General features: G+C 32.0%; 1 protein-coding gene across 3 annotated transcripts; it reads left to right on the forward strand.

Annotated features, from left to right (window-relative positions):
- Positions 1 to 405: 405 nt before the first annotated feature.
- Positions 406 to 24,788, forward strand: LOC108137685 (protein gustavus). 3 transcript variants are annotated; one of them, XM_041707192.1, is made up of 3 exons: positions 406 to 519; positions 18,458 to 19,347; positions 23,928 to 24,788. In XM_041707192.1, coding segments are annotated over exons 1-3 (1,032 nt in total). In that variant the 5' UTR covers positions 406 to 517; the 3' UTR covers positions 24,068 to 24,788. The 3 variants fall into 3 exon arrangements, with proteins under 3 accessions (XP_041563126.1, XP_041563127.1, XP_017115043.1); XM_041707193.1 differs by lacking the exon at positions 406 to 519 and adding an exon at positions 577 to 633; XM_017259554.2 differs by lacking the exon at positions 406 to 519 and adding an exon at positions 17,892 to 18,121.
- Positions 24,789 to 26,056: the final 1,268 nt, after the last annotated feature.

Below are 26,056 nucleotides of genomic sequence, written 5' to 3' on the forward strand. Positions count from 1 at the left end.
GTTTTCAACGTATGGTCTGTGTGGAAAGAGAGCATTATAATTGAATAAAATTGGACTCCCATTTCATATAGCTCCCATGGTAAAAATGGGAATATAAAAACCAATTATTTAAAAAAAATTTCAACTTGTTTTTTGTAACTTTTTTTTTGATTAGGCGACAGTAATTGTTTAATACATTTAGATTGGTTTTCGGGCCCTAAATCATCGATTTGATACGCACAAAAAATTCAACAGAAGGACAAAAGTTTTCATTTTCTTTTAAACGGTGTATTGGATTGAGATGACCAAGATGTCGTTGGACGCGTATTTAATGCCAATTTACTATCCCTGACATAAATTGTAGATTTGTGGAGTTTTGGTATTATGGAGCAAATGAATGAGAACAGGTTATTAGACAAATATCGTTACATGTCGCGACATTGCCGATGTACGCTGCAATGTACCAAATTTCCACTGTGGTAATTTGCTTTATGTGTTGTTTTGTTTTTATTCTAGAAATATCAACAAGAAAGAAGTAATGTAAGTTAACTTATTTGAGTTTTAAAATGTGTCTTATAATAGTGTTTATAAAAACAGCTTTAATTATTTTCGTAAGGCTAAAGAAAATTCTTAAACTGACAAATACCTACATATGTACGTATAGCAAAATATCAAAGTATTAATATCGTATACATACACCCGTAGGGTGTCTATTTTTTGTATCGTTAGCATTATAGTTGTTCTTCTGTTTAAATTCTTTAAAGATAATTTAAATTGTTTTATGCGATAATTTTCGTACAAACGTAACCATGTATACATATGTATACTTATATATGTATAAGTACATACTTATGTACATATGTAAATATGTACATATGTTCAGCTTATTAAAAGAAGAGTTGTTCAAAATTAAATTCATAATGGAATAAATTAAACTATTTTAAGGTCATTAGCTATCTAATATTTAGTCCAATATAAAAGATAATTTTACACCCTTGCAGAGAATACAACAAAATGGTCAGATACATATGTACAGTGCCGCACTAAAGTGATGGCACAGTTGCAAACGTCAACTTCAAATGTTATTCCCAGGCGTGTTCAGCATTTTTATGATATATCTTTTTTTCATATATTTAAATTAAACATTTGTTTATTCAAAGGCACATTTGTTTAGGTATTTTTTTGTAACGTACTTAAAACTATTTAATCTTAAACAAAAAACGAACTTATTTCGTGAAACAAAAGTCTTGGCACACTTCACCAAAAATCCGGGCCGGATCGGACGACTATAGCACATAGCTCCCATAAGAACAATCGAAAAATAAATTAAAAACAATTATGACTTTGCTGTTTTTTGTTTTTTTTAGTTCTTCCACATATAGAATGGTTAAATTTTTCAGAATTACGGTTTAAATTTCATCAAACTCGGACGACTATATCATATAGCTCCCAAAGAAATAATAAAAATATATAAAAAAAACTATCAAATAATTGAGCTGCAAATCATCATAGGTTCAATGTTTTTAAACATATACGCAAGAAAATCATAATTTTATTGTTTTAAAAAATTTTATTCTTGCAATAGCTGCAAGGTTATATGAACTTCGGCTTGCCGAAGTTTGTTTTCTTTCTTGTTTGCTTTATAACATCTTCAAGACGCCTAGGCATGGAATGAGCAAACTTTTTTTGTAGTCTAATCTGAAATATTTCGCCATTCCTCCAATAAGGCCTTCTTAAGGTCATTTTTTGATGAAATGTCGTGTTTTCTCATCCGCCGATCCAGTTCATCCCAAAGGTGCTTGATCGGATTCAGGTCAGCTGACTGTGGTGGATATGGCAACATACGCACATTTTTGGCAGTATACTTCGAATCATTGTCTTGCATAAATGTGAAGCAATTCGGCATATTCAGCTTTAGGCCATTTTTTTAGGTTTTCCTTTAGAATGTTGAGGTAGTATGCCTTGTCCATGATTTCCTCGATGAAGACAAACTCTCCAACACCTGCCGATGACATGCATCCCCACACCATGACTCCTCCGCCGCCGTGTTTTACTGTACGTGCCACACTTGCTGACGGCCATCGGATCGAAATATATTAAATTTACTTTCATCAGAGAAGATGACCAGATCCCAATATACAATTGGCTTAGTCAAGTGCTCTTTGGCATAGGCTAAACGCTTTATTTGATTGACCTCAGAGATCAATGGCTTTCTTCTAGCAGTACGGAAATGGTAATTGGCCTTGCGAAGGGTCCTTCTAACTGTTATGGGATGAATTTCCTTCCCAGACTCAGTTTTAACCTCAGCGGCAATTTGAGAAAAAGATATTTTCGGGTCTAGCTTAACTTTTCGAACCACCTTGTTAGATTTACGGTCAGTTAAGAGCCTCGGGCGTCCTGATCTGGGAGCGTTCTCCAAACTTGCTGCTCCCTTAAAGCGGTGCACGATTTTTCTGGTTGTGAATCAGCTTAGTTCCATAATCTGGGCTATTTTGTCATAATATTTGCCTTCACTGTGCAGGTGAAGCATAATTTTCGCTGAGCTGCATTAGTTTCCTTGCGCTTTTGTGCCATTTTGTATAAATTTAGGCAAATGGCAAGAAAACTTGATAAAAACGTCACTTTGTCTCAAAATTTTTGTCGCCAAGTAGTTAAGGAGAAGTTCCGTTAAAACAAATGTGCCTTTGAATAAATAAATGTTTAATTTAAATATATAAAAAAAACTTGTTTCATAAAAATGCTGAATACGCCTGGGAATAACATTTGAGGTTGACATTTGCAACTGTGCATCACTTTAGTTCGGTACTGTAAATCGCAGAGGAGACCATTTCGACCCTACAATGTATACACTTGTACATTGATGTATGTAGAAACCCTTGCACAACTGTATGTGTATCATTTATCAGCATTACCAACCGAGTAAAATCCGCCTGCCTGTCTTATAGCCTGTTTCCATTGGCGCATTAAAACGCATTTAGCCTAATGCGCATTTATTTACTCAGGGAATCCCATAAGGCTAAATGCCGCATTTAAATAAATGCGATTTTTAAATGCGACTAAAAACCATTCGCCCCGAACGTTTTTAGAAAAAATACCGGAATATACCGATGTTTAACGATATTTTGTTCGTGCCACCACTACAACAGCTGTTTTCTATAAGCAAGGTTGGCGCAATTTTTGATGTCTTTTGAATATAAAATCTATTTTGTATAAAAATGACTAAAACCTAGAGCGCACGCTGCAAATTCTGCTCGCAGTACCACAATGCATATGCATATACGGGGACCCTTGCTCTTTTTAGAAACTGTGGTGGTCTCCATTGCAAACCCGTCATAGCAACGCAATCAGCTTCGCTTCCTTGTCGTCCAAGTTGGCAAATGCCTCGGTCGCATTATGGATGTCCTGCTGAGCATTACAGAGCTTAGTAAACTCACTCATGTTCATTAGTTTTAATTAATTTATTTTGGATTTGCCAAAATTCAAAAGTAAACAAACCCAGATCAGCTGTTTGTGCCACTCACATGTCGGAGCAGTATAAGCTAAATGCTAAAGCGCCAATAGAGTCAGGCACATTTACAAAGTCCACTAATGCGGCATCGGAATCAAGCTATTATTTACTTAGTCTAAAATAGTATTTTTAAAATACTTAATTTTGTTAAAAAAAATTAAAAACAATTTATTGATGCCTAAAATTTTTTTTTATTTAAATACATTAAATAAAAGAGTACATACACATGTGCAGTGGTGGAAATCTTATTTTGCACACAAACCATCTAAATCTTAAACATCTAAAACTAAATTAAACAGTGTAATTTTCAAATTTATTTATTTTTTAGTTAGTAAAGGTATTTGCAAGAATTTTAGAAATATTTTTTAGAAGAATTAAAAACGAAAAAATCACAAGAAATAAGATAAGTTCGGCAAGAAGAAGTTTACATACCCTCGAAGCTTTTACAAAAGCTAAATACATATTCTATAAATCCACTTTATTTCGATTTTTATGCCGATGCATTTTTTTATCGATCCTGCTGTAATACAGCTAAAGGGCTCACAACTTATTTAAACCTAACACCATCCAAAACTTAAACAATATATGAAATCTTAACTAAAAAACTGTTCAAACTGATTTTAATGCTGCATAGTTAATGTATGTTAAAAATAACTTTTATTTTATTCAAAGAATTTTAATATATTTTTTTAGTTAGAATACGAAAAGATCTCAGAATTGGACCACATATCACCACAGCTAAAGCCTTATTTATTTATATTTAACAGTTTATATTATTTTTTGAATTGGTTCCACCAATTTTGTTGTTGTTTCTGGGTATAAGGCACCCCTTTTGGGTTATTTATAAGAATTTTTTATGACGGCGATCCCTGGAGACTGTTCTGACGGTAGCACCATATATGGTCGGCCCGTCCCTATCTCAAGGGTGAGGATAGTGTTTTGACATGGACAGTATGAAACCGCAGTCGGCACACGCGCACTGTGTCGCGGTGCAAATTACTCACGCAAAAAAGTGTGAGCATGTTATAGTATATGTGCCGTCCACTACCAATCGGAAGTGAACACATTCTAAAATTAATTGTTTTACGCTTTTTTTGCATCTACAAAAATTTCAATTGTGCATTGTGCAAGCATTCTACAACGCACTACTAGAACGAACTTTAAAACTGTTTCTCGGAAAACTTTCAGGATTTGTTACAAAACAAGCAATTCGTTCCGCAAGAACATAGTTAGAGTGGTTCTAAAACATGTAAAATCCCTTATTTTTAATTTCAATTTTTTTTTGAATAATTTTTTTTTATATACACCTTTTTATTATCTCGTTATTTTGTTAATTCGGCTGGTTTGATTCTTAAGTCATCTTAAAAGTGAAAGCCATCTTAAGGTTCTTAATGTGGTCGGTAATCCGGTACCCGTCCCTATTTTGCTTTCAGTTAACACAATGACAATTTCATTTGTGCTCAAAAATTGTAAACAGTTAAAAAACTAAAAATTCTGAAATGCAAAACCCTGTTTGATAAAAATGTAAATATAAATTTAGAAACACTTACCAAATAAATCTTAATTTCTTATCTCTTGTTCACCATAAACAGGGACCACTTTTATTTTGAGTTCACCCTAAACTGAACTGAAAGAAAAAGAGAGCAAACAAATCAAAGAAATAAGTTTATAAAACTGAAATTTAATACAAATTTATATATGATAAAAACTTTAAGTACCTTATGTTTTGTTGTTCTGGAATTAAACAAAAAGAATATGTATAATAATACTTGTTGAACGCATTAATTAAATGCATTATAGAATTAAACTGATATCTTTCTGCAGTGTATGCTCAAAAATTCATTTCCTTTTATTTTTTCAATTTTGATATGTGTTTTGAGCGTATATTGTATATAAGATTGGGTATACATTTTTTATTTTTAAAAATGTACTTTAATAATTAATTTAATTTAATTTATTTTTTAAAATTTTAAAAATTTAACATTTTTATTTTATTTTTTTTAGAAATTCTTTTTTTTTATTATTATTAATTTTTAATTAATTTCTTAATTTTTATTATTATTATTATATAGCTGCCTATCAAATAATTGAGCTGCAAATCATCATAGCAAGTCAATCATAATTTTAATGTGTTCAAAAATATTTGATTTTTGCATTAGAGTGTTATTTGTGTTCAGACAAATAGTGAGGGAAAAATTAAACAACTTGCGAATCCAATATCAGATGAACCAAACATTTAAAACTAAAAATGTGGTAATGGAAATAATTGTTAGGGTATGTTAATTAATAGTTACTAATCGTTGTTCTATATTTATATGTGTTGGTGTTCTTATAACCAATTTGTTGCAAATGTGTAATTCTTGGTAATTTTAACAAAAGCACTCATGTTCTGTTAAACGCCTTTAAGGTATTAATCATATGTGTTAAACAAATTACTTAAGAATCAATTTATATCAATGCCCGTTCTTGCCTCTTTAACAAAAAATCAATACTTGTTGCACGGTTTTATAAGTTTAGTCATGGAGCGGTCTTAGAAGTTTGGAAAGAATACAAACGCAAAGAAGACGCCGTCTAACTGATGACTAAATAGGGAAAATATCAAAAAAATAATTTTAATTATTTCTAGTAATATGTGACTTTGATGGTTAAAGTCGATAAAAATCGAGTAAAACTATTAAGTGGTTATTTACGGAATTTATTTCAAAGGATTTACTGCATAGATTTGAAAAGATATTTTATTGTTTAAAGATACATGTGATTTGTAATTGTTGTTTATAAACTTGAAAAAAAAATTACCCGAACCTTGGAATGTGCTTTTCATAACACACGTAAAAACTGCAGTGGTCCCGCTTAAGTCACGTTTTGTCGAGCGGGTTGATCAGAAATCAGGAAAATTTTATTCCTTTGATTTGTTATGCAACAATAAGTGAAAAATTAAATTCTTACGACATTTTTTGACCTAATGAGCTATAAAAACGGAACGAAAAAAAAAACAAATTTAAAATCCTACTCGGCCAAACGCTATGTATTGTGAGTAATTGGAAAAATAAATTATTAAAATCGGACTGCACTAATTTCGGGAAACGTGTTTAAAGGTAAATAACGGTGTATAACTTGATAGAAATTGGTACCTTACGGTTATCAGGAATATACGAAAAAATATATTTTCGACAAAATCCTTTTTGCAGCGTATTCCCAGACACATATAGATTAAAATAATGAAAATTCATCAAAATATGAGATTTTTTTTTCGGTAAGCTAAATGACAGGGACATGTGGTTTTTATTGTCAACTTTGTTTTATATTTCTTTAATCATTGAAATTTATATCTTGCTGAATTTCAAAATGGAAAATCGCGTCGATCCTGCAAAATGCAAAGCATCGTCTCGGATTTCAACTATGCAGACTCATGTGGTGAACCGAAATGAGTTATGAATACCATTTCTGAAAATTTATGAGATTATCACGATAAATCGTTCGATAATGGGATCGGAACAGAGAAATGTATCGTAACAAAAAATCCTTTTTCACACACATTGTACGCATACGTACATACATACAACACACAGAAAACTGTAGAGAAACAAGAGAAACTAAAATTAATTTTTGGAGTATACGATTTTTAATAAGCCCTTTTACATTGGAGAAATTGTGTAAAATAAGAAATTTAAAATTTGTTGCCGTATTCCAATGGCATGGATAATGATTCAGCCGGGGTCCTTTTTTTCATAATGCGGTGGTGTATTTAAAGTGTTTGTCAGCAAAAAAAAATTTAATTTAGTTATTAATGGCTGTTTATGAATTGGATGGTGTTTGGTTCAAATAAGATGGGAGCCACTGTGAATGGCGTCTACTGCCTCGCGGGGCAATCCATCCGTGGTCGCGGGGGGTTGTACCTTTTTTAAGTATGTATTAAGTTCCCAAACCAAAATTCGCTTCAATTGTTTAACTGCATATAATGATTATTGGTTTCGTTTACTTAAAAACTTGTAAGGCTGCCGGTTTAACTTTCTGCTTCCACGCACTTTTAATCTGTTATTATTTTATCGTATGCTAATCGCCCGGCGTAACCATTCGCTGGCGAGGGCCAGCCATCAGCTGTTCTGTTATATGTATGTTCATGCCGTATAAAATTAGATCCGTAATTTTAAAATAGTATACTATCACTATATAACTAAAAATGTTTAATTTTTTTTCAAAGGAAGCTTTATGGTAAGATCGTCCTATCCGGCCAGCTCCGACCCGCTCCGACATATATATATATATACCAACAACAATAATAAGAAATTTTTTGTGAAAGTACGGTCTATTTGCGTATAAACGGACAGACAGAAGTGCCTAGATCGACTCTCCTAGTGATGCTGATCAAGTACATATATATTATATAAGTTCGAAAATGTCTTCAAATGTCTACCCTCTTCAAGAGTAGAACAAGGACAGAGCTTATTTCATCCAAGTAACAAATTCAACTCACAAATAAAGTTTATGGCCAATAAAAAAATTTAGAAACAAGGTATAACCATGTTTTATTGTTGATATGTATACGACCTAATGAAATGTTACAGATGAATTCTAAACATTAATGAGTAATTTTTTTAAAATAAATTTTGCGATTAAAGCTTAGCTCAAGGGCGACAAAATAAAAGCACCGCCTGAACAAAAAGTAATGTAATTTTTTATTTTGGTGTTTTTATATATATTAAATTTTTTGCCGATAATAAACTATATTATCAAAAGATAACTATAAAGAAGTAACGCTGTAGTTGATTGCCCCAACCTTAAGGTACCCATTACTCAGTTAACAGACATTTATGGAGTAATTTGCACGACGAATCTTGTCAATGTGTGCGTGCCTACTACGGATATGTACTGTTGATGTTTTGCTCTGACGGGCTTTGCTGCTGCTCAGGTTATAGCCGTCCACATGTGATAACTTCTCCGATTGTACAATACAAAGATTGCACATCTCATACTAAAAAATTTTCTGTTTTAGTAGAAGCTTGTAGATGAGGGGAGAGCGAAAGAACGGAGAGATATTATATTCTTAGTTCTTCGTTTATAGCCTAAAAATGGCTACGATGGGAACCCTTTTTTTTTTAGCTTGATTATATAAGTCCCAAATAATTATTTATTATTTTTTGTAGACTTTTGTAGATAAGTTTTCTTGGTTTTTCAAAAAAATCCCAAAAAATGCTTAAAAACTGAGCGTCACAAGGGGCGATCCCCTTTAAAAATAATTTTAAAATGAAGACAACGGGTTTTGAACCAGTGTAACATGGCTTAGTCGCAAATCTTAACCATTACACCACATGACAAGCTGAGCTTGGTCTAACAAGATGTAAACTACAAGCCAGCATTGCGTGTTCCACGGCAAAGAACGGGTTCCACTGCTGGAAAAGTAAAGTAAGTAGTTTTTGAAAGCCGGCTCGATGTCTTGTGATGGTGGTGAAAGTTAAAAACATTGTTTTAATATTTTATTTTTAAAATATTTCTGTTGCTATAATGGCAACTATTTCATTGCAACTATTTTTTAAAAATCCTAAAAACAATAATTAATTCTAGTTCAAACAATTTTTGAACATAAAACATACATTACTTACACGTCTGCACTGCTCGGCTTACCTGTTTCTTTACTGTTTTCAAATTGACAGTGAGTATCGGTCTTATACGATTATGTTATAGCCTGATTCCATTGGCGCATAAATGGACTTTTTAAATGTGCCTGATTCCATCAGCACGAACAACTGATCTGGGTTTGTTTACTTTTGAATTGTCGCAAATCCATACAAAATAAATTAACAATCATGTATATGAGTAAGTTTACGGAACTTTGTGATGCTCAGCAGGATGCCCATAATCGTATTGTGGCATTTGCCAACTTTGACGACAAGAAAGGGTTTTGTTTGACGGGTTTGCTGAGGAGCCCACCACAGTTTCTTTCTTAGAGCAAAATCACCGTACATATATGTTTTTATATAGTTTTTTCCTGCCAGATTGCTTTTATAGAGGTGGCACTAACGAAACTTCGTTAACCATTTGTGTTTTCCGGTCTGCATACAGCCGCTTTAAAAAGTTGTAGCGAAAAACTTTAAGCACCCGCTGATGCAAAAACATCTAATTGATCTACAAACCTTAAAAGAAAAGAACACAAAATTCAATTTTTCCGACAAAAAAAAATGGATATTAACGCAAAACTAAATATAATTTGGAAAGTTTTTCCTCTGTAAATGATTTATGCACTAATGTTGGCCTTTGATGAATGACATGGTGATATGGTGATCACCCGATCCATTAATTTCTGCTGGATTTCCCCCATAAATATCATCCAGCTTTTTACCCCGCAGGTCAAATGAAGTGAATATCTTCCTATTCTTTCATATCGAATTGGCATTTGTTCATATAATTGCATATATCTTAAAACCGCAGACTTGGCTAGTAGGCATCTCCATTTCCACTACCACCACTACCGAATTTACAGCCTACTCTCCGTCGTCTCTTTCTAGCACATGCACCTTTTATGGAAGAAAATGCCGCTGAAGCGGAATTTGGTCGTTGAAGCAGAAAACCCGCCTAGGCTATTAATCGCATTTATTTTAAATTCGACATTAAGCCTTATGGGAGTCCCTGTGGAAATATTGTGGGCAAAAAAAGTTTACGAACATGTTGTATTAAATTTCAGTACGCATTAGGCTAAATGCGTATTAATGCGTCAATGGAATCAGCCCATTGATCGTCTGCCTGACGAGGATTTGTCAGTAGGTGTCTGTATACAGTTTGTCTTTGTATCTTAATCGGAGAGTCTATTTTGGGTTTGTGCGCCATTTCTAACGCGAAGAGCTTTCTGCATTGTTGTTTTTTGTTGCACAACCACTTACATCAAAATTTTGTGGACAATAACTGCATTTTGGAAAATGTTTTGACGTCGTAATTTGTAGTTAGATTTATGTTCTCTTATCCTTGTTTTAAATTTTACTATATATATTTTTTGACACGTTTCTTTGTCCGTTCCTTTGCACCGAATTTTGGTTTTATAAAATATATATTCTAATGTGTTTGTTGGCTGGTGTGCGATTACTTTTATTTCAATTGTTTTGCAGCAGTCAGATTTCATTAGTAGTTCCGATAATTTTATTTTTTGGGTGCTTGTTTCTAATTTTTTTTTCAAAATTATTATTTGTCATTATTTATCTGTATCTTTGGGGTACATCTTGTCCGATATGCCTAACAACCGTCTGAAACAGCCATTTGCTGTATTTTTATACCCTTGCAGATGGAATTATAATTTCAGTCAGAAGTTTGCAACGCAGTGAAGGAGACATCTCCGAGCCTATAAAGTAATATATTCTTGATCAGCATCACTAGGAGTGTCGATCTAGCCATGTCCGTCTGTCCGTCCGTTTCTACGCAAACTAGTCTCTCAGTTTTAAAGCTATCTGCATGAAACTTTCCCAAAAGTTGTCTTTCTATTTCAGGTAGTATATAAGTCGGAACGAGCCGGAGCGGAAGACTATTGCATATAGCTCCCATGGGAACAATCGAAAATATAAATAAAAAAAATTATAACTTTGATGTTTTTTAATTTTAATTTTAATTTTTCTAAATCTTTACTTCTTCGAGATATAGTAATGGTTTAATACTTCAGAATTACGGTTTAAATTTCATTAAAATCGGACGACTATAGCATATAGCTCCCATAGGAACTATAGCTTCAATGTTTTTAAAAATACACGCAAGTAAATCATCATTTTAACGTTTTCAAGAGTATTTAGTTTTTGAAATAGCTGCAAGGGTATATGAACTTTGGCTTGCCGAAGTTTGATTCCTTTCTTGTTAATCATGGTTCTTTGATGTTAATATTTTCATGTCTAACAAAAAGAAAATCTAAGTATGTTTTCTTATAGTTGTCTTCTAATTCTATTGTAAATTTTAGATTGTAATGGAACGATTTGGACGTGCCCAGAGTAGTTTAGATGTTATCTTCCTTCATTGTCGAAAATAGTTTGTATACATATTTTGTTAGTGTCTTTGGCTTTTGAAATATCAATTTTATTGTATACAAAATCTAACCATGAAGACGACGCAAAGTAACAAAGTGTTACAGTATGTACCCTTTTAGCCATTATTTTTTTTTTGTTTGTAATATTAATAATTTTTTTTTTTTTATTATAGTTATTGTTTTTATATTATGTATAGCCACACGTGATAGATTTCTAAAGAACCAAATTGATTATGAAATAAAATTTTTTAATCTATCTATATGTACTATTTTTTTTTTATTTTTATTATTTGATATTGTTATGTTATAGCTCATAGCTGTTATACTTTATAGGGACCTGTGTATTTAAAATCAAATTCTTAACTCAAAATCTAAAGTTTTTTTGTCGTAATTAATTTTATGCTTTGCTTAAGTGATTCTAACATTATTTTGATTCTTTAGCATAGTCTTCTATGTTATATAGGGGTTTTATCTAATCTATAATATTACAATTTTTAGGTAAATTTGAAGTTTTACCAAAAACTAACTCATATGGACATTAGTCATGTACCATAGAGGGGATTGTGTTAAAACAATATACGAAGTATTGCATCCACACATCCCAATCTGTTTTGTCAACTGAGATGTATGATCTGATAAACTCATTAAACGTTCTGTGGCTTCGCTCCACAGTTCCCACAGTCTGATGATGATGTGCGGTAGAAGTTATGTTTTTGATATTCAAATTTTTGCATAACTCTTCTATTATTGAATTTTTATATTATGTTCCCATGTCCGTATTGAACGTCTTCATTGGACCGTACTTCAGAATTAATTCTTCAAATACAGCTTTTGCTACTGTGTTTGCATTTTTGTTTTTTATTGGTATTGCTACTTAATATTTTGTTGAATCGCAGATAAAGGTTACTGCGTATTAATTTCCTTGTTTAATTACTCTATCAAATGACATTTCTGGGGTTTTAGTTATGCCGAACCTTCTCTGGCAGTGTGATGGTTGTGTTGTTTGTAATGATTGAGCACAAAAAAAACTCATATCTACAACAATATGGAGAGGACCAACAGCATCTATCCATCATTAGTGACTTTAACCTGACCGCCCTTGTATGGGCGGACCCCTTGCCATACTCATTCCTTATTGCCAGCATCATCCACATGAGATAGTATAAGTCAATAATATACGCAACGACATACATAAGGTCTTGGATTTAGTATTTATTAGTTTCGGTTTTAAAATTTCCTTAATTTCATGTAATTTACCTATTATCAACTGCGATGTTCATCATGTTTTATAGTTTGGCGCCTTCAGCGGACCATTCTTGCAAATTCATTTTTATTGAAAACTGCCTTTTCTATCAGAAGTGAAATATCACTTCTGGGAAACAGTTCTTTCGCACGATAGTTATAAGCAGTGTTTAAAAAACTGAAGTAAGTTTCATTTCATATGATTTTGCTTCTTCTTCTGCTCCTAGAAAAGCAGAAGTTGCAGTCGAAGCAAATGCAAAAATCAAAAAGCGAATAAAAGTAAAAAGCAGCACGCTTGTTTTCGTTTCATTGCTTGCTGCTTTGCTGTTGCTCACAGTTATGAGCTGCGGCAGGCATCGACTTTCGGAAGTCGTCGGAAATATCTTTACCATCAGTACATAGCAGAAGTCGAAAGCGGGCTAAAACAAAAGCCGAAATCTTTTTGGAATGGTGTCAAATCTAAGAAAAATGCTTTTTTAGTCCCCTCTGCTATGCTCCTTGGAAATTTATCTGTTCCTGTATACCTTTGCAGAGGGTATTATAATTATGGGCATAAGTTTGTTACGCAATGAAGGAGAATTTTCCGACCACATAAAGTATATTAATTCTTGATCAGGATCAATACGGGAGTCGATATAGCAATGTCCGTCTGTCTGTCTGTTTCAATACCGTTTCACTGTCGTATTAATACATGTATACGCAGATCAATTTTGGAAAGCGCCCCGATCGGAAGTCTAAATTTTTTTAATTTGGTACATTTAGCACACCGTTTAATCAACAACTCATAATTTAAAACTCTTTTGTTTTAAAAAAGATACATTTTTAAACCAATTTTATTTTTAAGCATAAGCACACACCCCCGATTTCGTTCTTAGTATTAGTTTCAACGTTTTTTGGGGAAAAAATGGTCAAAATTCTCTGAACCATTCTCTTATTTTATTTAAATGAGATAAACTTGGGTTTCCATATAATCGATTAATTTGGGTCTCAAGTTATTTGAATGGAAGAACTCAGAGAGCTCTCTTTTTAAAACGCGGTTTCCAAAATTATCTATGTAATATTTTAAGTGGCCTAGGAAAGTCGTTTGGGTTCTTTGCTGTTTACTCAATTTATTATTAATTTTTCATGATGATGTTAAGCTTTCTTATAGCCTGATTCCATTGCCGCATTAGTGGACTTTTTAAATGTGCCTGATTCCATTGCCGCATTAGCATTTATTTAATGCTACTCCGACATGTGAGTGGCACGAACAGCTGATCTGGGCTTGTTTACTTTTGAATTTTGCCAAATCCAAAAGAAATTATTTAAAATTAATGAACTTAAGTGAATTTACTAAACTCTGTAATGCTCAGCAGGACATCCATATTGCGACCGAGCCATTTGCCAACTTGGACGACAATGAAGAGAAGCTGATTGCGTTGTTATGACGGGTTTGCAATGGAGACCACCACAGTTTCTAAAAAGGGCAAGGATCCCTGTATATGTGGGAGTTATTCTATGCCAGAGATTCAGCAGTAATTCATTGTGGTACTGCGAGCAGAATTTGCAGCGTGCGCTCTAGGTTTCAGTCATTTTTATACAAAATAGATTTTATATTCAAAAGACATCAAAAATTGCGCCAACCTTGCTTATAGAAAACAGCTGTTTTAGTGGTGGCACGAACAAAATATCGTTAAACATCGGTATTTTCCGGTATTTTTTCTAAAAACGTTCGGGGCGAATGGTTTTTAATCGCATTTAAAAATCGCATTTAATTTAAATGCGGCATTTAGCCTTATGGGATTCCCTGTGTAAATAAATGCGCATTTGGCTAAATGCGTTTTAATGCGGCAATGGAATCAGGCTATTAGTTCTATAATAATTTACTGTCCGTTTCGGCTTACAGTTGATATTGATTGTTTTCAGAGATGTTGCCAATCTACCTCTTAAATCTAAACTTACTTTAAAGTAACTTATGATGACTTATTATGTGTGCAAGGTTAAGTTTACAAGTTAATTTTTTCATAATATGCCAATGCCAAATTGAGTTAAGGACTTAGGATAACTTCTTGAGCCAAAACTGAAATTCGATTCAACACCTTCTGCTTACAAGGCTGTAAGGGTTCATGGGTTTAAAAGGTGGTGGTCGAAAGAATTTGATGATCCTTATACAACTAAATTAAATTAATTAGAAAATTGATATCCCTTTTGGTTTTTTATGTCAAGTACACACCATTCGTAATGAGTGGGTACAAAAAAAATGTGTTCTTGGGATCAAAATATTTACCCTAGTGGAGTTATAGCCTGATTCCATTGCCGCATTAGTGGATTTTTAAATGTGCCTGATTCCATTGGCGCATTAGCATTTAGCCAATGCTACTCCGACATATGAGTGACACGAACTGCTGATCTGGGTTTGTTTACTTTTGAATTGTTGCAAATCAAAACGAAATGATTTAAAAATCATGAATTAAAAAAATAAGTTTACGGATATCTTTAGTGCGCAGCAGGTCATCCCTAATGCCATCGAGGCATTTGTTAACTTGGACGACAAGAAAGGGAAGCTGATGGTGTTGTTTGACGGGTTTGCAAAGGAGAGCACCACAGTTTCTAATAAAAGAGCAAAGTTCCCCGTATATGTGTGAGTTTTTTCCTGCCAGACATGCAGAAGTAATGCATTGTGGACCTGCGAGCAGGATTTACTGCGCTTGATATTGTTTTCAGAATTTGTACGTAAAATAGATTTTATATTCCAAAGAAATCAAATATTACGCCATCCATGCATAAAAACCCAGCTGCTATTGTGGTGGCACAAACGAAATTTCGTTAAAAATCAGTATTTTTCGGTATTTTTTCTAAAAATGTTCTGGGCGAATGATTTTTAATCGCATTTATTTTAAATGCGGCATTTAGCCTTACGGGATTCCCTGTGTAAATAAATGCGCATTAGGCTAAATGCCTTTTAATGCGCCAATGGAATCCGGCTATTATATTGCTCCTCTTGTAAATCGAACAATTCTATTTTAATGCTTAATCTTATCAGAGGTGATATTGATTAAATTAATTGCTAAGCCGCTTTTTGTTGTGCCTTTTAGATCAATTATTGCCTAATTGCCAAGATCTAATTCAAATTTTAAAAATAAAATAATTTTTATATTTCTGAAAGGACTATTCAGCAGAAACTGCTATAATTTCAGCAAGTTGAATTTGTATGGAATAGCTGATCGAGTTTCAGTGTATTTCTGATGAATTTTCAAAAATTCAGTCGTTTCGGGAATACCCAAAACATAAATTCAAGAAATATGACTGAAAAAAATGAAATACATGTATTTTGTTGAAAATGGAGGTAGTCTTTTTAAAATATTGCAGTATCCCACCATAATAATGGCGTCAAACATTTTGCACTAATAAAAAAACTATCGTCTTTTTGCCTATTTTGCGGGTTATGTATATAATAACTATTCAATGCCTTCTTTCCACTCAGTCCATCAGTTGGAAACGGTTGTAATTTTTGACAAATGTGAAACTCCGATTTCCACAGAGCAAATCCGCCTTCCGATTTAAGCTCTACTGAACATACATATGTGGCTCGTCAAAACGTAAACAAAGTCAACAGGTCAACCATGAACGTAGATGGATCTCTGTGGAAAGGGGCTATAAATTAAGGAGCACCGCACTTAATAATAGGGTATTTCCACAGAGATCCCTTCACCATCCACCTTCCGATTTCAGCTGGTCTCTCTCTCTCTGTGCAAATTATAGTTTCACATTTGTTGAAAATTCCAACCGTTTCCAAGGATATAAATTTTTATTTGTAAACAAATTCTTTTTAATAATTTGTAGTTGACTGTAGTTAACTGAAATGGTGTGTACATTATTTTTGTTTTAATAACTACTCTTCTATAAAACGATAAGTTTCCGTGTGTTATTATGTGCATAGCGACGCAAATGTGTTTCAACGGTTTTTTATTTTGAAACGAATGATTAAAAGTTAGGTTACTTGGCGTTTTTCTCGGGAACGATTAAATTAACTGAAAACTTTTGCTTCTATTTCCAAGATTAAATATTCTTTAAAACATCTACATTTCGATATATATGCTTGTATGATTAAAGCCGTGACGACTTATAGCTCAATTATTCGATCGTTCCAATTGTCAGCTATCTGAAATCGTTTTCCGATTTAAATAACATTGAAAGCGTTATTCTGAAATTTAAAATCATTACTATGTTCAAAAGAATTCAAAATAAAAAAAAAAATTTTAAAGTTAAATATTTTTGTTTATCCATTTTTGGTTTATAATTTGATTGCTCCCATTTTGGAATATTAAACCAATACATCTCGAAGAACAAAAAAAATTAAAATACAGCAACGTTTTCATTTATTTTTCCGATTGTTCCTATGATAGCTATTTGGTATAGTCGTCCGATGCGGCTCGTGCAGATAGCCTTAAAACTGATAGACTAGTTTGCGTAGAAACGGACGGACAGACGGACATGGCTAAATTGACTCTTTTAGTGGTGCTGATTTGGAATTTTAATACTGTTAGGGTCACAAATGTCTCATCTTCTTTGCAAACTTCTTTCTGAAATTTTAATACCCTCTGCAGGGGGTATAAAACTGTATAAGATTACATATAACATGTGTTTTTACAAAATTTTTCATTTGAAGATATAGGCAAAACCGTTTTTTGCCAAAAAAAATGGTATTTGTAACATTTTCGATAATTTTTTAAAAAACCAGGATCCCAACGGAAGAGCCCGTGCCTTTTAACGGAAAAGCTCGGGCCTTTTTATTTGAAAAATAAAAAGTAAGACCGCGCGTACCAATTTAATTTTAACCTATTCTTGGCACAATTTTTTTAGTTAATTGGATTACATAATCTCAAACAAATTAATCGGTGTTAAAACCTGTCCTAGTAGACTTTAGTTTAAGCGTGACTGATGACTCTATTAGCATGAAATTAAATTAGTTTGAACAAGTTGTTTACTTATAGAACAAAAATTAATCAAATTACACAAATACTTTAATGGAACTTGGACACTTGAAATGTTTATTTTAAAACCATTGAACATTATTAATTCAAAATCGTAACGTGTACTTGGCCTTAAGAGTTGATTTATTTGATTGTAAACACCCTGTGTCCCTGTGTGTAGCTTGTATGAGTCTTGTGGTAGTGTTTGTAATTGTATTTTAAGATCGGAAGACGCCGTTTTTTTTTGGAAAAATCATTTTCTATAATCACATTAAAACAAATTGGTTATTGTTTTGAAATAAATTTGTGTGCTAGTTTTATTATAACGTGAATAATGAACATTATTTTACAACTAACTTAAGGAAATATTTGGCTATTCGTCGGAGACGCCATTTTGTACAATTTTTAATTTACTGCTCTATAAATGGAATTTGGAAAAAAAAGGTAAACTTTTAAAAATGAAGCTCAGTTTAAAAATTTCGTATTTACTATAATTTCTAATTGAAGTTAAGTAAAGTCTTCTATTTGTTTTTCTTAATATTAACATATCTGTATACATTATGTAGAACCTACTTGTACGTATGTACATACCTTCAAGATTAATGTCTTACATACATACATGCATGGTTAAATATAAACGTGCACACAAACCACTTTTTTATGTACATTGTAGATATGTATGTATATTTATATGTATGTACATATTTAAGCTTTCTATACCTGCCAACTTCAAAATATGAACTTCTTTTAAAAAAATCTTACATTATGGTTTCTTTTCAGGTATAAGGGTGGTCGGACACCTTCTATTAGGTCCAGTGAAAGGCGACGTCCTCAAAGTGTTTCATCTATATCCACACTTTCCCCAAGAGTTGTGTTGTCAAGATTGGAACCCAGGGAGTTCGAACGTCTTCGATTATCCTACAAAGTTGCAATCGACCAAAGACGATCTAGAAGCTGCCGTGGCATGAACATGGGTCAAAAAATTAGTGGTGGAGTCAAAACAGTTAGTCGTAATGATTCACAGTCTACCTTTAAACCAATAATACCAAGAGAGTTACAAGCTGATTTTGTTAAACCAGCGCGCATCGATATTTTGCTTGATATGCCGCCAGCGTCTCGAGAACTACAACTGAAGCATTCCTGGAACTCCGAAGATAGGTCGTTAAACATTTTTGTAAAAGAGGACGACAAGTTGACATTTCATAGACACCCAGTCGCTCAAAGTACTGATTGTATTCGCGGAAAGGTCGGACTCACAAAGGGATTGCATATTTGGGAAATTTATTGGCCAACAAGGCAAAGAGGTACACACGCTGTTGTCGGCGTATCCACTTCAGATGCGCCGTTACATTCAGTTGGGTATCAAAGTTTAGTCGGATCAACTGAACAAAGTTGGGGCTGGGATTTAGGAAGAAATAAATTGTATCATGACTCAAAAAACTGCGCTGGTGTCACATATCCAGCCATATTAAAAAACGACGAAGCTTTTTTAGTTCCAGACAAGTTCTTAGTAGCATTAGATATGGACGAAGGAACACTAAGCTTCATTGTTGATCAGCAGTATCTTGGTATTGCCTTCAAAGGGCTGAGAGGAAAAAAATTGTATCCAGTTGTTTCGGCGGTTTGGGGTCACTGTGAAATAACCATGCGTTACATTGGTGGATTAGATCGTGAGTATATTTTATTAATTATACAACAGCAACTTATTAAAAAAAATGTATGTGCATATTCTGTTTTTAACAAAATGAAGTTATATTTAGTTCCATGAGTTGTCTCAAATTTTAAAATTGAATATAAAATTGTAATATATTAAATGTATGCTTAAATTTGAACAGAGAACATAATTTTTAAGTTTTAAGTGTTCTGGGCTGTTCTTCGAAGCATGCTTAAAGCGCATGAAGAAGGATAGCGTTGGATGCCCATATTCTCTACCGAAATCTGATTCTTCTAATTTCAAAAAAAAGGGTGACACAAGATTAGACGTGTGTTATAATGTTCTTTAATTTCTGTTGCTTTTAGTGACCTTGTATTTTTGTATACATAAATCCCTAGGGAGTGATCCGCGGACTTACGGCTAGTGCTATTTTAGTCTGCACGTCACCGCAGACTCATCAACACTCTTAGGCTTGCAATTTTTGGCGTTCCCGTAACTTATTTAGCAAACAAATTTTGTTTTTCAACAATGTCGGTGAAATACAATTGAGTTTTATTTTGATCGAAATAATTCAAATAATTGAATTAATTTCAGTGATATACAAGGATATACAAAAATATTGGCAAAAAAGAATGATTTTATATACCATGCATTTCTAGGCCCAATACAAGTGTCTGATTGTTATACCCTTGCGGAGGGCATTACATCTCCTTATCTTTAAAGTATATATATTCTTGATCATCATCAATAGGAGAGTCGATCTAGCCATGTTTAAAGCTATCTGCATGAAACTTTCCCAAAAGTTGTCTTTCTATTGCAGGTACTATATAAATCGGAACGAGCCGGATCGGACGACTATAGCATATTGCTCCCATTAAAAAAATCCAATCAGAATAGCAAATTATAACGTTGCTTTTTCTTAATTAATATAAATATTAAAATAAGTAAATTTAAAAAAAATGTAACTTCTCTATTTATATATTTAAAAAAAAATTGTTTTGGAAATAGAAATAGTTTAAAAGTTCAGATTTACGATTTTAATTTAATATAAATCGGAAAACGGTATCATTAAAAAAAATTTGAAAAAAAAATCATTTACGATCCTTGCAATAAGGAACTAATTTTAAAGCATTTTTTTCAATTATAATTTTCAAAGTAATTACCTTGTCGAAGTGCTGAATATAAACAATAAGAAGCTGCTTAGAGCAACCTATGGAACCTATTTCAAATGTTCCGCCGATTAGATATCTTCTGTTCGGCGGTGGTATATACTCTTTTACTTCATTTATTATTTATAAGGATGAAAATAAACAAAAAGCTTTTTTTTCCTCAGTGGATTTGAGTTATCCACACAGATTCTAAGTTAAATGCCTCAATTACTTGAAGAGGACTTTGAGACGAATTTAAAAAAGTTTGGCTAGTGATATGTTGGTGGCCTCGTCATTTTTTTGCCAAGATTACTCTAGCAAGGCAGGTATTGTTCTAGTCTTATTATATTTTGTATGTCGACTTGTTTTTGTTTAGCATTTTCTGTCCCTTTACATAAAACTAATGGCCAGTTCGGCGTAATCCATAAATTTTTTCACACTCGAGAATTACGGACACATACACTTCACGGGATGCAAATCACAAAATATATAGATTTTTCTTTAAATAGGCAATAAACCCCAAATTCCATTCAAAATCATTGTCATTGTTTCTTGTATGAATTTTTGGGGCATTATTTCGTTTTTTTTTGGGACTTATTGCTTTGGGGACTTATTTTACAGAGTCATAATAAGTAACCGAAAAACAATTAACTTTCTTAACTGCATATGATCTTAAACAAGGTTTGAGGGCCGTATTTCATATTTAATATTGGGGTTTAATTCCATTATGAAATAAAACCCCAACTTTGGGGCCTTATTTCGTTTTACGTTTTGGGGGCAAACATCTTTGCGCAAGGAGACTACTTATAACTTATATAGCCGCAATATTCGGAGTCAGCTAAGAATAGTCCGATCTTAATAAATGATATAGCAATCAAAAGGTTTTTTCTCTTTTTTAAGAGTTTGTGCATACTACGTTTTAGAAAGTCATTTGGTTTCGGAAAAATGGGGGTGAAAGTGCGAAAAAAATGTTGTCTTCTGGCATTAAATACGTGTACAACGACACCACAATTATCTCAATCTCGATACTTCGGTAAAAAGATATTCAATAAACAACAAACACATTATTTTTTAAATGAGACCGTTTTTCCGTTTTTGGTTTGTATATGTGTAACAAAGCGATGTTTAAGGGTCCTGAAGACAACTTAACTGTATTAAGCAGCTCGAGGTGAAAAACTTTTGTTCTACCGCTTTTGAAAAATTCGCGTAAAGATTTCTTCATATTTTTGATTCCTTAAAGCTTTTGAGATTACGCAACTTTTTATATATCAAACAAAAACATCTCAACGAGGTAAAAAAGTAGTTACGATCGCACCTTCAATATATAAAATATTTGATATCAAATTTTGTGACGAAAAATGAATAAGCATTCCACTAAATAAATACACTTTTAAAATGTTTCCATTAACTAGTTTAGAAGTTATTGCCGTGCAAAGTATAGCGATTTCCCGATAAATTAGCTGGTTTTTCAAAAGTCAACAAAAAAAATTATTCTAAAATTCTAAAAAAAAAGTCCTTAAAATTTTTTGAAATTGAGAAACGATGTAGAAAACTTTTGTATTTTTTAAATATACCAAAAAAGTATGAATATCTTTTGAACGGAGCATGGGATCAAATTTGATGTCATTCGACGCGTGTTTGAAAAAAAATTAAACTGTGCTAAAAAAAGTGTCATAAAGTGTAATATTTTACCAACCCAAGCTCAAAACCTCCTCTTAAATAAAAAAAATGTATTATGTCCCTTTCACCGCCCTTTTCACTACATGAACTGTCATTCATTTTCTCTAAAAATTCGCTTTTGGGAGCTATTCAGCGTTTAACAATGCAACCCATTTCAAATCTTTTTAATTAGCACTTTTTGCTTATTTAAAGGAGCAGAAATCTATGCAAGTCCAATTCGATTATGAAAAATTCGTATTTGAATTAATATTGATATCATATTATTAATATAAGCAAGGTTATTATAGACATAATTATTTTTGATCGGAGGACAGAACTGTGTTCTTAGGTTTTTTAATATACAAGTCATTTGGGAACAACTCCTGGTCATGGTGATGACGTTCTTGGGGTCTAGTCCATTACCAAACAAGAAAGGAAGCATACTTCAACTTGCCGAAATTTTATATACCCTTGCAGCTTTTGCAAAAAAAAATCGGTAATTATTCCTACACGTAAAAAAACATCGAAGCTATAATGATTTTAAGCTCAATTTTTCGATTGTTTTGTTTTGATTCAAAACCTTTGAACCCCGATGGCTCCCATGGGAGCTATATGACATATTCGTCCGATTTAAATCAAATTTAAAAAAGAAAGAAAGCAAAGAATAGAATAGAATAGAATAGAATAGAATAGAATAGAATAGAATAGAATAGAATAGAATAGAATAGAATAGAATAGAATAGAATAGAATAGAATAGAATAGAATAGAATAGAATAGAATAGAATAGAATAGAATAGAATAGAATAGAATAGAATAGAATAGAATAGAATAGAATAGAATAGAATAGAATAGAATAGAATAGAATAGAATAGAATAGAATAGAATAGAATAGAATAGAATAGAATAGAATAGAATAGAATAGAATAGAATAGAATAGAATAGAATAGAATAGAATAGAATAGAATAGAATAGAATAGAATAGAATAGAATAGAATAGAATAGAATAGAATAGAATAGAATAGAATAGAATAGAATAGAATAGAATAGAATAGAATAGAATAGAATAGAATAGAATAGAATAGAATAGAATAGAATAGAATAGAATAGAATAGAATAGAATAGAATAGAATAGAATAGAATAGAATAGAATAGAATAGAATAGAATAGAATAGAATAGAATAGAATAGAATAGAATAGAATAGAATAGAATAGAATAGAATAGAATAGAATAGAATAGAATAGAATAGAATAGAATAGAATAGAATAGAATAGAATAGAATAGAATAGAATAGAATAGAATAGAATAGAATAGAATAGAATAGAATAGAATAGAATAGAATAGAATAGAATAGAATAGAATAGAATAGAATAGAATAGAATAGAATAGAATAGAATAGAATAGAATAGAATAGAATAGAATAGAATAGAATAGAATAGAATAGAATAGAATAGAATAGAATAGAATAGAATAGAATAGAATAGAATAGAATAGAATAGAATAGAATAGAATAGAATAGAATAGAATAGAATAGAATAGAATAGAATAGAATAGAATAGAATAGAATAGAATAGAATAGAATAGAATAGAATAGAATAGAATAGAATAGAATAGAATAGAATAGAATAGAATAGCAACAGGTATCTTTTAGTCGGTTAACTCAACTAGAGTGTACTTGTATGGTTTTCAATATTTTTAAATCCTTCGTGTTGTAGCTGTCGTCTTCCAAATGATCTTCGTTTTTTGAAATTAAAAACGTAATATTAACAAGTTATTTTGTATCTTTTAAGCCGAACCCTTGCCCCTAATGGATCTTTGCCGAAGAACTATTCGACAGAAAATTGGCCGCGAGAACTTGGAGGACCGTATACAACAACTTCAACTTCCTCTTTCGATGAAAACATATTTATTGTATAAAAACCGTAGATAATATTTTTATTAAGTAAAAAGTATACCAATTTTGGTTTTTGCTGCATGTGATGAAAGCAGTAAAAACTAATTGCGTTAGCTTATAATAGTCTTAGATCAATGTTAGTTTGTCTGACCTCTAACTGGAAAAGCATAGGTATACAATTCTTAATAATACTTTAATTTAGCTATAAAGATTTATTGTATATTAAGAAGCATGAATAATAATAGTATGTATACAGTATGACATCTCATTTTGCAATAAATTGGAGAATGTTTCTTCATGTAATATTATTTTAAAAATTATATAAGAAAAAATATATTTGTAACAGATAAAATCAAACAGTAAAAATTGCAGTTTTTGTTAAAAATGTCTAATCGCGAGTCATCATGTAAACTCTCGGAAATTTTTAGAATTAAATTTTTGTTTTTAAAATAGTTTTGGAAAAATGCCTTGATAAGTTGAATATAATTGACTAAAACGCTTATATTCATTTGCATTCCGAAATATGCGACCAGAAAACCTGAAAATGATAACTGCTTAGTTGCAATATAATGTGGCTCGCTTCATGCTAGGAAGCCTCCAATTTAATTTCCTTAATACACTATTAATAAACGCTTTAATAATCCAAATTCGAATGTATGTTTTATATTAAGAGAATTTGTATAAAAGGCAAGGTAATATTTAATGCATTTAGATTGTTTTGTAAGGTAAATAAAAAAATCTCATTTAATAAAAATAACTAAAGTAATTGAAACAATTTGAGGGCCTAATTTTCTATACGACGGGTGTTTTTAGTTGAAAAGAGTCATTCCTGTGCAATGTTAAAAAAAAATAATACTTTCATGATAGAGAACGGAACATTCGTACGAACATTCGTTCAAACAAACAAGATTACAAAAAGTATAATTAAAAAATTTTTTTTTACTCAAATAGCACATTTTTATACGCACTATTTTATTTAAAAAAATCAAGGAACCGTAATCATTAATTTTATAACAAAAATTATTTGGTAATGATTACATATCAATTTTTGAGTAAGTATATAAAACATAGGGCATAATTATTATTTTTGATAAAAAATTAATAAAACTCAAAAATAATGATTATTAAAGATCAAACAAACACACCGTTTGACGAGGTATGAACAATGTGACTATCGCACCTAAGACTCCAAAAACTTTTGATGTCAAATTTTGTGACGATAGTTATTTACTTTCACAAAAATGTAAGTTATATTTATTTAATTAGTTTCTAATTTGATACGCTGCTTTACAATTTTTTGGTTACAAGAATTTTATTGTGCAGCTTTGTGGCAATAACGAAACTAATTAAATCAGTTAAAGTTAATTTTTTGTTAAAGTTAATGATAATCGTCACAAAATGTTATATCCTAAGCTTTGGCAGAACTCAAACAATAACAATAAAAGAGTACCTTATTACTACGATCATGAATCATCCCTGGATATCTTGAAAAACTCAGAGCACCAGTTCCGACTCTTGATCTTAGCTGAAACCCATTTAACATCGCACAGGCACTGTAGCTTTATTTCCAGTCGGAACGCTAGAGGATTTTTGCCCACCATGTATTTTTCTCTTCCTTTATTATTATTATTATTATTATTATTATTATTATTATTATTTTTATTATTATTATTATTATTATTATTATTATTATTATTATTATTATTATTATTATTATTATTATTAATATCGGGGTGTTTAGTGTACCGCGACCTGTAAGATCTATTGTACCCCCATTCAGAGCCTACAGCTCAGATATCAACCCACTTCCTCGAATAAATTCGAGGAGTTTTAGTGGGTTGATTCTTCCAGGAGCTTAGGTGTAAGAGTTCTAATTTAATTTTCCTAAGATTTTACTTCTTATACTTGCTAATGCCGGACAGTCTGCGATGATGTGTTTAGAGGTTTCGTCCTCTATGTGGCAGAATCTGCAAGTTCTACTGCTGGTTATTCCCATCATACCTAGGTGACTTTTCTGTTTACAGT

Source organism: Drosophila elegans, unplaced genomic scaffold (genome assembly GCF_018152505.1).
Source record: "Drosophila elegans isolate 14027-0461.03 unplaced genomic scaffold, ASM1815250v1 contig_153, whole genome shotgun sequence".
Classification (NCBI taxonomy): Eukaryota; Metazoa; Arthropoda; class Insecta; order Diptera; family Drosophilidae; genus Drosophila; species Drosophila elegans.